The sequence below is a fragment of the Ranitomeya variabilis genome, chromosome 5, assembly GCF_051348905.1.
Source record: "Ranitomeya variabilis isolate aRanVar5 chromosome 5, aRanVar5.hap1, whole genome shotgun sequence".
Lineage (NCBI taxonomy): Eukaryota > Metazoa > Chordata > Amphibia > Anura > Dendrobatidae > Ranitomeya > Ranitomeya variabilis.
Window position 1 is genome coordinate 512,428,915 of NC_135236.1, and position 12,711 is coordinate 512,441,625.

At 44.1% G+C, this 12,711-nt stretch overlaps 1 protein-coding gene across 1 annotated transcript in view; it reads right to left on the minus strand.

Moving 5' to 3' along the window:
- Positions 1 to 4,677: 4,677 nt before the first annotated feature.
- AFAP1L1 (actin filament associated protein 1 like 1) overlaps positions 4,678 to 12,711 on the minus strand; it is a 110,460-nt gene continuing 102,426 nt past the window's right edge. The window contains exons 17-18 of the mRNA XM_077265768.1: positions 6,859 to 6,978; positions 4,678 to 6,706 (exon numbers count right to left, since the gene is read on the minus strand). Of these exons, the coding sequence (XP_077121883.1) occupies positions 6,683 to 6,706; positions 6,859 to 6,978 (144 nt within the window). The 3' untranslated portion in view covers positions 4,678 to 6,682. The remainder of the gene's footprint in view (positions 6,707 to 6,858; positions 6,979 to 12,711) is intronic.

Consider the following 12,711-nt stretch of genomic DNA (forward strand, 5'->3'; position numbering starts at 1 on the left):
ATTCCTCCATCCCACAGATCTTCCTTACCTGACCTATCTATCGCAATCAATGACATCATGCTTTCCCCCGTACCGGAAGTCCGCTGCCTCAGAGTAACCTTCGACTCTGCCCTGTCCTTCAAACCACACATCCAAGCTCTGTCCACCTCCTGTCGCCTCCAGCTCAAAAATATTTCCAGAATCTGTCCTTTCCTCAACCGTCAATCTACTAAAATGCTTGTGCATGCCCTCATCATCTCCCGCCTTGACTACTGCAACATCCTTTTCTGCGGCCTCCCTGCTAACACCCTTGCACCTCTCCAGTCCATCCTTAAGGGTACCGTCTCACAGTGGCACTTTGGTCGCTACGACGGCACGATCCGGGACGTTCCAGCGATATACTTACGATCTCGCTGTGTCTGAGACGCTACTGCGATCAGGGACCCCGCTGAGAATCGTACGTCGTGGCAGATCGTTTGAAACTTTCTTTCGTCGTCAGATCACCCGCTGTCATCGCTGGATCGTCGTGTGTGACGCCGATCCAGCGGTGTTCACTTGTAACCAGGGTAAATATCGGGTTACTAAGCGCAGGGCCGCGCTTAGTAACCCGATATTTACCCTGGTTAACATTGTAAAAGTAAAAAAAAACAAACACTAAATACTCACCTTCTGATGTCTGTCACGTCCCCCGGCGTCCACAGGGTTACGCGCTGCTGCTGAGAACTTCCTGCACTGACTGTCAGCGCCGGCCGGAAAGCAGAGCACAGCGGTGATGTCACCGCTGTGCTCTGCTTTATTGCCGGCGCTGATGCATTCAGTGCAGGAAGCTCTCGGCAGCAGCGCATAACCCTGTGGATGCCGGGGGACGTGACAGACATCAGAAGGTGAGTATGTAGTGGTTTTTTTTTTTTTACTTTTACAATGGTAACCAGGGTAAAGATCGGGTTACTAAGTGTGGCCCTGCACTTAGTAACCCGATATTTACCCTGGTTACCCGGGTGCTGCAGGGGGACTTCGGCATCGTTGAAGACAGTTTCAACGATGCCGAAGTCGTTCCCCTGATCGTTGGTCGCTGGAGAGAGCTGTCTGTGTGACAGCTCCCCAGCGACCACACGACGACTTACCAACGATCACGGCCAGGTCGTATCGCTGGTCGTGATCGTTGGTAAGTCTTTTAGTGTAACGGTACCCTAACTCTGCTGCCCGACTAATTCATCTCTCTCCTCGCTATTCCTCCGCTTCCCCCCTCTGCAAATCTCTTCACTGGCTCCCATTCCCTCAGCGTATCCAGTTCAAATTACTAATACTGACCTACAAAGCCATCCATAACCTGTCTCCTCCATATATCTCTGAACTAATCTCCTGATATCTTCCCTCATGTAATCTCCGGTCCTCCCAAGACCTCCTTCTCTCCTCCACACTTATTCGCTCCTCATCCAGTCGCCTCCAAGACTTCACCCGAGTATCTCCCATCCTCTGGAATTCTCTGCCCCAACATGTCCGACTATCAACCACATTCGGATCCTTCAGACGGAACCTGAAAACCCATCTCTTCAGGAAAGCCTACAGCCTGCACTGACCCCGCTGCCTCCTCATCACTACCGAAGCTACCGCCTCACCAACACCGGAGCTCCTGCAACCCTCAACCTACTGTCTCCTTCCCCATAATCCTGTAGAATGTAAGCTCGCAAGGGCAGGATCCTTGCTCCTCTGTATCAGTCTGTCATTGTTAGTTTGTTTACTGTAAGTGATATCTGTAACTTGTATGTAACCCATTCTCATGTACAGCACCATGGAAACAATGGTGCTATATAAATAAATAATAATAATTAATAATATCTGTATGCACTCTTAAAAGAAAGCTGTCAGTCACTGATCGGACCACCCACTGGATCCAAAATCCCAGAAAGAAGAGGATTAAAATCATAGATTATGCCAAATCATTTTGAATACACTGCTCAAAAAAATAAAAGGGAACACTAAAATACCACATCCTAGATATCTCTGAATGAAATATTCCTGTTGCAAATTTTTATTCATTGCATTGTAGAATGTGTTCAGAACAATAAAAATCAAAATTAAAATCCCATGGAGGTCTGGATTTGGAATGATACTCAAAATCAAAGTGGAAAATTAAATTACAGGCTGATCCAACTTCAGTGGAAATGCCTCATGACAAGGAAAAGATGCTCAGTATTGTGTGTGTGCGCGCTCCACGTGCCTGTATGACCTCCCTATTGTACAATGCCTGGGCATGCTCCTGATGAGGCGGCGGATGGTCTCCTGAGGGATCTCCTCCCAGACTTGGACTAAAGCATCCACCAACTCCTGGACAGTCTGTAGTGCAACGTAACATTGGTGGATGGAGCGAGACATGATGACCCAGATGTGCTCAATCAGATTCATGTCTGGGGAACGGGCGGGCAAGTCCATAGCTTCAATGCCTTCATCTTGCAGGAACTGCTGACACACTCCAGACACATGAGGTCTGGCATTGTCCTGCTTTAGGAGGAACCCAGGGCCAACCGCACCAGCATATGGTCTCACAAGGTCTGAGGATCTCATCTTGGTACCTAATGGCAGTCAAGCTACCTCTGGAGAGCACATGGAGGGCTGTGTGGCCCTCCAAAGAAATGCCACCCCACACCATTACTGACCCACTGCCAAACCGGTCATGCTGAAGGATGTTAGAGGTAGCAAATCGCTCTCCACGGAATCTCCAGACTCTGTCACATGTGCTCAGTGTGAACCTGCTTTCATCTGTGAAGCGCACAGGGCACCAGTGGTGAATTTGCCAATCTTGGTGTTCTGTGGCAAATTCCAAGCATCCTGCACGGTGTTGGGCTGTGTGCACAACCCTCATCTGTGGACGTCGGGCACTCAGACCATCCTCATGGAGTCGGTTTCTAACCATTTGTGCAAACACATGCACATTTGTGGCCTGCTGGAGGCCATTTTGCAGGGCTCTGGCAGTGCTCCTCCTGTTCCTCCTTGCACAAAGGCCGAGGTAGCGTTACTGCTGCTGGGTTGTTGCCCTCCTACGGCCCCCTCCACGTCTCCTGGTGTACTGGCCTGTCTCCTGCTAGCTCCTCCAGCCTTTGGCCACCACGCTGACAGACACAGCAAACCTTCTTGCCACAGCTCGCATTGATGTGCCATCCTGGATAAACTGTACTACCTGAGCCACTTGTGTGGGTTGTAGAGTCAGTCTCATGCTACCACAAGTGTGAAAGCACAACCAACATTCAAAAGTGACCAAAACATCAGCCAGAAAGCATTGGTACTGAGATGTGGTCCCCACCTGTAGAACCATTCCTTTATTGAGGGTGTCTTGATAATTGCCAATAATTTCCATCTGTTGTCTATTCGATTTGCACAACAGCATGTGAAATTGATTGTCAATCAGTGTTGCTTCCTAAGTGGACAGTTTGATTTCACAGAAATTTGATTTACTTGAAGTTATATTCTGTTTTAGTGTTCCCATTATTTTTTTTGAGCAGTGTATATTCCTTAAAAATAGATAAAATAATAATATAAATTAGATCTAAATTGTTTACATTGATGCATGCTCTCAATCATAAAAGTCAATTCATATAGATGGATCTGGGGCATCATTTAAAAATACTGACTAACCTTCTGGAAAATGTTCTTTTGTGAGTGCATTGAGTCTATCCATATTCAAAATTCAAGCTTTGCATTGAAGCAGTTTTTTTTCCCAAAAAAACTTTTTGGTTTTTGGTTTAAAGAGCATCGGAGGTCCTCCAGGTTAGTGACAATAAAAAAAATATACACTTTTAACATATTGCTTAACAGGTGTACACCGTGATATATACATATATACATATATACATATATACATATATAACAAAAAAAAAAAAACTTCATATAATATAAAGTGCTCACCGCACACATGATGAGGGGGGAATAAGTGGGTGCTGTCATGGGCTCTGAGAAATACCATTATTGGTAAGTAACTATGCTTTTCTCAGTCCCCCATGACAGCACCACATTGCAGAGATTATCCTACCAGGTTCCCAGTCAGGGACAGGAAACCAAACTGATGCAGGGGAGAGGTACCGCCCTTTTATCCTATAGGTTTCCTGTCCCTGAAGGGAGGATCCCCTCTCTCTGTGGTGCTGTCATGGGGGACTGAGAAAACAAAAATCTTGTGTAGATCTCCCGTAAGGCGGGATTGGTCAACAGTCCACTGATAATGTTGAGGGTGATAAGTGTCGGGCAGTTTGAATTTAATGCACAACCCTTTAGTTCTTCAGGAAATAAACTGCTGCCAGAGCCATTTGGCAGAGGTTTTCTCTGGACTCCAATGCATTAGAAAAACACAGTGAAGTTGATTGTGGCCATTAACAAATGCATTCAATTTTTGAAGAGCTATTAAACTACTACAGCTTGGAAGGCCAAGTGGTATTCCTCTCTAAAGTGGCCACATGGCAGCCCTTGTGTTTGTACCCTTGAGGTGGCCATACTCCTTGGGCACCTGTTGCCCAACTAAAGCCAATTAATTTGGCAAAACAACTTCCGTAAGTAAAATTCTTAGCCCAAATATATATTATCACATAAATATATTGCTTATTCTCTAAAAATCAGCAATTATATGACTTGTGTATTTATAACAGAGCATGTAATGGTTATAATTAACTGGTGTATAAAAATAAAGTTAGAAAATAAAAATCCCAGAGTAATTCTGTACATTGTCCCTTTTATTGAAAAACACTTGGTAGACTTATAAAGTGCATAGAGCTCTTTGTACAACAGTGGCACAATATGCAGATAAAGGGGGTTTCCTTCTCACTATACCTTAGGAGGAGAAATCATAGCACTTTCCCAGGCTGAAATCACAAATCAATAGCTATCTTTTCAGATTTTAACATGAATCAAAATCAATTGAGTGAGAATAAACTTGCAAAACAATGTATATACCATGCCATGATCTTTCTAAAATCAAAGTACAAATTCAAGAGGTTTACTAATACTACCACAGAAAGTGTTGTCTAGGCTCCATTCACAGATCCATGTGAAATGTCGGAGTGCTGCCAGGTCATTTACCGGATGGCACACGAACCAATTGAGTTAAAAAGATCTATTCAGACATTCGTTAAAATAATAAATCTGACAACTCAGAGCAGGTCTTCTGCTGATCCAATTTTGAACTTCAATATGGCACTCAACGGGTCTGTATGTTCTCCAATAAAGAAAAAATTCCAGCAGCACACCGACACTACATGCCTAAATCTGTAGGATATGCCATCACTGACTTAGAACTTGGAGTCTGCTGTGATCCCAACTAAATTAAAGGGCCACAGTACTTGTGTCCCCTTGCATGTTTTACCTACACCGCGACACTTCTAGCCACACCTTGTAAAGGGAACTCATTGTGGTGCCGTGTTGCAGTTCACTGTATGACGGACAGTCGGGAGTGTTACAATGCGGAAGCAGAACTAGATCCTATAGTTCTCTATTCCAAAGGGTTGATCCTCCTCCATAAGCTGTAAAAGTCACCATACACATTAGATAAATATTAATTAAAAGTAATCGGGACCCACTGCTATCGACTAACAGTAAATTATATATGGAGGACTCAACTTTCCCCCTACAAGTATTGTCTGGGGAAATATGGATCCGGCGTGTCCAATTTCGGACTGCTAATCCTTTTGTTCTCTGGGACATAATCCGCCACCAGGGCAGTTCGGCAGCGCTAGGCATGGAGGATTCGGGAGAGATAGCCGCCGGTCGAACAATCAGATATTTATTACATCTGGGTCCATTTATGGCATATCCTAGTGAGACGCTACACAACGGTGTCAATTGTTGACCTCTTGTTATACAACTGCCATTTTATTAAGTCATCCTGGAAAATGAACACAACATTTTTACATTTGTTTTTACAAATCTCTTCCAATACATTTTCAAGGGCATTTAATGTGCACAATTAAAAGCGGAAAACAGAAATGTACATGTTTTATACATAGCACCTAGTGTTTTAGAGTGTTCTTTAGTTGGGGTGGGTGTGAGGAAATGAAAATGTTGACGAGTGATCTCACCAAGTCAGACTAATACCACTGCCAGTGTTCAGGATGCAAATGAGGATTGGCTCAGTAGGTAAATGCCATGTAGAATGACCGACAGCCTTCTTTACCTCTAGCGGGGCTGGTCTTGCAATTATATTCTTTTAGTTTGTACTTTATATAGAAAATCTATAAGAAACTACCCAGTATACAACTCTTATCCTTTTGTGACCAGTCTTTTATATTTAGTGTAGGTGCTGAGAAAACGGTTAGACATTCACAGTAGAGAGGCTATGTCCTGTATGCACAGCATAGACCCAACAGTATTTAATAAAGTTTTATAATATAGATTTTCAGTTTCCATCTCTCGTTTTCCTTAAAAATCCAAATTCATTCACTTGCTTTGATCACTAGGGGCTTATACTTCCAAGCCACAACTTTCACTACTGGACTCTTATGAGGAGCTGATGATCCATGTATTTCTTGAAATTAAATCTCATTTTGTCTGATATTGTACATCTTTCAGAATGAATGTGATAAAGCCAGATCCGCTTGTCATCATATTAGTCCAGTGTTCAGCCGTTGTCTTTCTTCATCTCTGCAGTTTTTCTGTGAGAAGGTACATACACAAACACTTCATGTTCACCAGGACGGGTTTCCACATAGAAGATGTTGGTGCTTTATGATTTCTTCATTTCCCACTCCTGAAATACAACGGTAGAACATTACGATTACAGATGAATGAACAATGATATTAGTAGAATTGTCTTTATGCACAGAATATATCCAGGTGCCGCCGAAGGACACTAAAGATCTCAGTGACTGCACCTCTCAACTCATTGTAGGTGGAACATACCTTGGCCTTTTGGAGCACCTTCCCTTTATTGGTAGTCACTATGGATGGGGCTCTGTGTCTCAACTCTGCGGCACTGTTGACAGGCACAGGTCGCTCATTTTCTTGTTGAGTTTTTGATGCCTGCAGAAGGAATAACTGAATTAAATTTTCATAAAAACCTTAAGTATAAAAGTTTTCTTTACAGTAACAATATATCCACACATGGCAGAAATGGTGCAGAAATTTCTGCATCCAAATACTCCATGTTTTTGGACAGCAATGAATGCTGTAGAGATAATATAGACAGACCTATAGAAATATAGTTGCACAACACCCAAACATATTATAAAAATTGAACCCTGTTGAGTTTATTGGACAGCTTTTTATGATAAAATAAATGTAAAAAATTATGTGGGGTCTGCCCTCACTTTTTGTAACCAGCAAAGGTAAAGCAGCCATCTATTATCAGATTGGGAAGGTCCATGGTTATTGGGCTAAATATACCAGCCTGCAGCTGCCCCAGAGTTCCCACCCAAGTCCACCGAATCTGGCGTAGTCCAGTGTGCAGTTTGACCAAGAACGTCTGAAGAGCAGTGGCTATTGGCACTTGTGGAGAGAGTAACAAGGAGAAACAATACCCTTTAGACCTCAGTCCAGAGCCTCTCACCTAGCAAAATGAATTCTCGTACTTTGTACTGATGAGGGCTAATAGCCCAAAACACCGTGTTTGCAAATTGAGATTTTGATTTGGCTTTTATCCTAAGTCACATTGCAAGACTCAGTAAAGGGTCAAAATAGTGACTTGTAGGATTACAGTTTCCAACAGGGGGCGCTACAGAGTTCAAGTCCAGCGCCTTTCTGAAGAGGCAATTTACATATTAAATGTCCCAGAGGATCACTGCATGGCGAATAAGCCTCCTTACCTTGGCACACTATGAAACACCGGATTACTCACCGGTAATGCTCTTTTATAGAGCCACGACAGCACCCACTTGAGAGAGGGGATCCGCCCCTAGGAACAGGAAACCCTATGGAGAGATAAAAGGGGCGGTCCCCCTCGCTCCCACAGTTGGGTTACAGAGATTGCGAGGAACCGCCCACCAGATTTAGTAGGCAATTTGATTTCATCATTTATCATTAGATAACTTAAGTATGGCTAACTACAAGAACCAAAAACACCCTTAATCGTGCTCCTATATAAAAATAACTTATTAGGGTGGGAAGTAAAGGGGTGCTGTCGTGGCTCTATAAAAGAGCATTACCGGTGAGTAATCCGGTGTTTTCTCTTCGCCACGACAGCACCCACTTGAGAGACTTTCAGAGATAGTCATTTGGGAGGGATCACAGTGTTAAGAACTGATCTACCAAAGGACAGGTCAGATGAAGTAGATAAATCCAATCTATAGTGATTATAGAAGGTAGTAGGAGAAGCCCAGGTTGCGGCCTTACATATTAGTTCTATCGGAACTTCCGCTCGCTCGGCCCAGGATGATGCTATCGCCCTAGTGGAATGTGCTTTTACGGTCTCAGGCGGGTTCTCCCCTTTGGATGAATAGGCCAGACATATTGCATCCCGAATCCACCGAGATAAAGTACCCTTCGTGATTCCATCTCCTTTTTTATGACCCTGGAAGGAAATAAAGAGAGCCCTGCTCTTCCTCCAGGTGCTAGTTCTATCTAAATAGGCTAATATGGCTCTCCTCACATCTAATGTGTGGTATTTTTGTTCTTCCTGATTCGTAGGGTTATCATAGAAGGAGGGAAGGAAAATTTCTTGTGATCTATGAAATTTAGTGCATACTTTGGGTAAGTAGGAAGGGTCCGTTTTTAGGACAATTCTATCTGGAAATATAGACATAAACGGTGGATCCATCGATAATGCCTGTATGTCACTTACTCTTCTAGCCGATACTAACGCGACAAGAAGAGCTGTCTTGATGGAGACGTGTTTTATGTGAGCTGAATGTAGTGGCTCAAAGGGGTGGTCTGTCAGAGCTTCAAGGACTAAATTAACACCCAAGGTGGTACATGGGGAATTTGAACTGTCTCTGACCTTTGGCAAGCTGCGATAAACCTGGCTACCCACTTGTTACCTGCAATATCGTGACCATATAAAGCACCAAGCGCAGAAATGTGAACTTTTAAGGTACTGACTGCCAGACCCAAATCGCGCCCTTTTTGAAGAAATTCTAGAATCATAGGAATATGAATTTCGTTTGGTAGGGCTGTCGGGTAGAGGTTTAGAAATTTTTTCCACACTCTTACATAAATAGATGTGGTGGATTTTTTCCTACTTAGTAGCAGAGTGTCAATTACTTTGTTAGAAAATCCTCTCATCTTTAGCAGCTGCCTCTCAAATTCCAGGCTGTCAACCGTAGACCCTTCACATGAGGGTGGTTGAAGGGGCCCTGGAAGAGAAGATCCTGATCCTCCGGAAGGATCCACGGGTCTGAGATTGACATGGCTCTCAGCCAGGAAAACCATGGCCTCTTGGGCCAAAACGGAGCTATTAAGATCACGTTTGCTCTGTCCTCCCTTATCTTCCTGATCACAGTTGGAAGAAGTATTAACGGAGGGAAGGCATATGCTTTCTGGAATGTCCATGGGACTTGCAGAGCATCGAAGTTATCTGGATTGTCGGATCGGAACAATGAAGCAAACTTTTTGACTTGTCTGTTGTGTCTCGTCGCAAAAAGGTCTCTCTCGGGAGTGCCCCATTTTTTGACTATCATTAAAAATATACGACGGTTGAGAACCCACTCTCCTTGGCGGAGAGTGTGGCGGCTGAGGAAATCCCCTTTTGGATTGTCGACTCCTCTCACATGCAATGCTGATAAGGATAGGAGGTGCTCCTCTGCTATGGTTAGAATGTCGCCGGCTATAGACATGAGAGCTTCTGATCTTGTTCCCCCTTGGTGGTTTATGTATGCCACCGCTGTCATGTCTGAAAAGATTCTTGTATGCGTTCCGTGTAGCTGCAGAAGAAATTTACATAGGGCATGATAGATAGCCTTCAGTTCTTTTTTATTAGAAGAATCGTTCGATTCTCTAAGAGACCACAGACCTTGAACTATTTGATCTCCTAAGTGTGCTCCCCAACCACTAGGACTGGCATCGGTGAAGATTGTTTTAGAAGGTTTAACCACCCAGGGAAACCCACTGGTAAAATGACTCTGATCTAACCACCAGGTAAGAGATTTTAACACGTCTGTTGGTAAGGATAACTGACTATCTAATTGGCCCTGTAATCTCTCCTCTTCTTGTAGAATTGTATATTGTAATTTTCTACTATGGAATTGAGCCCATGGGACAGCCGGAATACACGATGTGAAAGAACCAAGAAGGGACATCCCTTCTCTTAGGGAAATTAGGGGGTTATTAATCACCGATTGTACCTTGTTTATAATTGCTAGTTGTTTAGAGTCGGGAAGAAAGCACCTTTGATTTATAGAATCTAGAATAAGCCCTAGGAATGTTTGTCGAGTTGTGGGGGACAATTTGGATTTTTCCCAGTTTACTAACCACCCCAATTCCTGCAGGGATGAAATTGTATCAAGTAAACGTTGATGGCATTGGGAAAGGGAGTTACCCACTATCAAAAGGTCATCTAAATATGGTATTACAAGTGTGTCTTTTAATCTCAAAAATGACATTACTTCTGACATTAATTTTGTGAAGACTCTCGGAGCTATCGACAGTCCAAAGGGCATTGCTGTATATTGATAATGCCTTATTTGACCTTCCATCATAACTGCCACCCGTAGATATTGCTGATGTTCGATGAAGATTGGTAGATGGTAATCCGCATCTTTAAGGTCAAGTACTGCCATAAAGCAATGGGGAAACAGAAGCTTTATAGTTGATCGTATAGACTCCATTTTAAAAGTTTGGTTCTCTAAGTAGACGTTTAGTCTTTTCAGGTTAATTATTGTTCTAAATGTTCCGTCTGGTTTCGGAATCAAAAATAAAGGGGAATAAAACCCTCTTCCTTTTTGATGAAAAGGGACTTCCACTAGAACCCCTTTGGACAGGAGATTTATTATTTCCTGTTCTAAGGCCTCTTGTTGTGATTGAGACCTTAAAGGGAACCTATCACCCGGTTTTTTAAAAATTAGATAAAAATAGTGTGAAATAGGGGCAGAGCTGGGCTTTACATTAGTGCCTTTTTGGTGCCTTTACACCCCCGTTAGGCTGCCGAAATACCTTTGTGAAGTGGCCGTTTTCTGCTGTCACTCAAGTTGGTCAGGTCGGATGGGCGTGGTCACAGCGCTGTTTCTCCCCCAGATCAGGTTCATCATTACGTTGGTGGCGTAGTGGTGTGCGCATGTCCAAAGCGAAGATCCACTGCCCAGGAGATTCAAAACTGCGCGGTCTTCGCTATTCGCCGTTTACCGGTGGGCGCGGCCATCTTTCCTGTGGCCGCGCGTGCGCAGATGGAGCGCTCTGCTGCCCGGGGCTTTAGGAAAATGGCCGCCGCGATCTCCATCTGCGCACGCGCGGAATCCCGCGGCCATTTTCCTGAAGCCCCGGGCAGCAGAGCGCTCCATCTGCGCACGCGCGGCCACAGGAAAGATGGCCGCGCCCACCGGTAAACGGCGAATAGCGAAGACCGCGCTGTTTTGAATCTCCTGGGCAGTGGATCTTCGCTTTGGACATGCGCACACCACTACGCCACCAACGTAATGATGAGCCTGATCTGGGGGAGAAACAGCGCTGTGACCACGCCCATCCGACCTGACCAACTTGAGTGACAGCAGAAAACGGCCACTTCACAAAGGTATTTCGGCAGCCTAACGGGGGTGTAAAGGCACCAAAAAGGCAGTAATGTAAAGCCCAGCTCTGCCCCTATTTCACACTATTTTTATCTAATCTTTAAAAAACGGGGTGATAGGTTCCCTTTAAGGAAGTCAATAAAAATGAGTCCGGAGGGACTCGGGCAATGTTTAATTTTAGACCCGTAGATATAAGGCTAGTTGCCCACGGATTGGAAGTCATTGTCAGCCATTGTGAAGAGAAGAAAGACAACCTACCACCAACGGGTAGATCTGTCCTAACGGGGTTTATCCTCAGGTTTGAATGGACGTTTTCCGAAAAAAGCTCCTTTCTGTTTAAAGTCTTTATTAGCCCAGCGGTCTTGGTTTTTATAGTTCTTTCTTCTATTAAACATGGGCTTTCGGAACGCTCTCCTATAGGATGGGAGATAAGTATTATTGTGGAACCCCTTCTTCCTCTCACCTGCTTTAGTTAGTATCTCATCTAACTTAGTACCAAATAGGTACTCACCCTGGCATGGAAGACCACATAACTTAGACTTCGTTTGGGGATCTCCTTTCCACCCCTTTAGCCATAAGGCTCGACGAGCCGCATTAGTCAGACCTGCCGATTTGGCTGCTAATCGTATGGAATCAGCTGAGGAATCCGCTAAAAAGGCTGTAGCTCCTCTGATTAACGGCATGGAAGAGATCAGTTTATCCCAGGAAAGGCCACTTTTTAATCCTTCTTCTAAATCATTTAACCAGACTAACATGGACCTGGCAGTGCATGTTGCTGATATAGCCGGCCTGAAAGATCCTGTACAGGATTCCCATGCTCTTTTTAAGAGGGAATCAGCTTTCCGGTCCAGCGGGTCTTGCAAGGAACCAAAATCTTCAACGGGTAGTAAAGATTTCCTAGAAGTGGATGCCACTGCTGCATCTACCTTCGGGGCTTTGGACCATATGGAGAAATCTTCGTCATTAAAGGGATAGCGTCTTTTTGACGAAGACGGCAATCCTCTTTGCCCCTGGCTTTCCCACTCCTTTTTGACTAAATTTTTTATCGCTGGGATTACAGGAAAAGAAGGTTTTTTCTTTTCTGACAGGCCAGCAAACATCA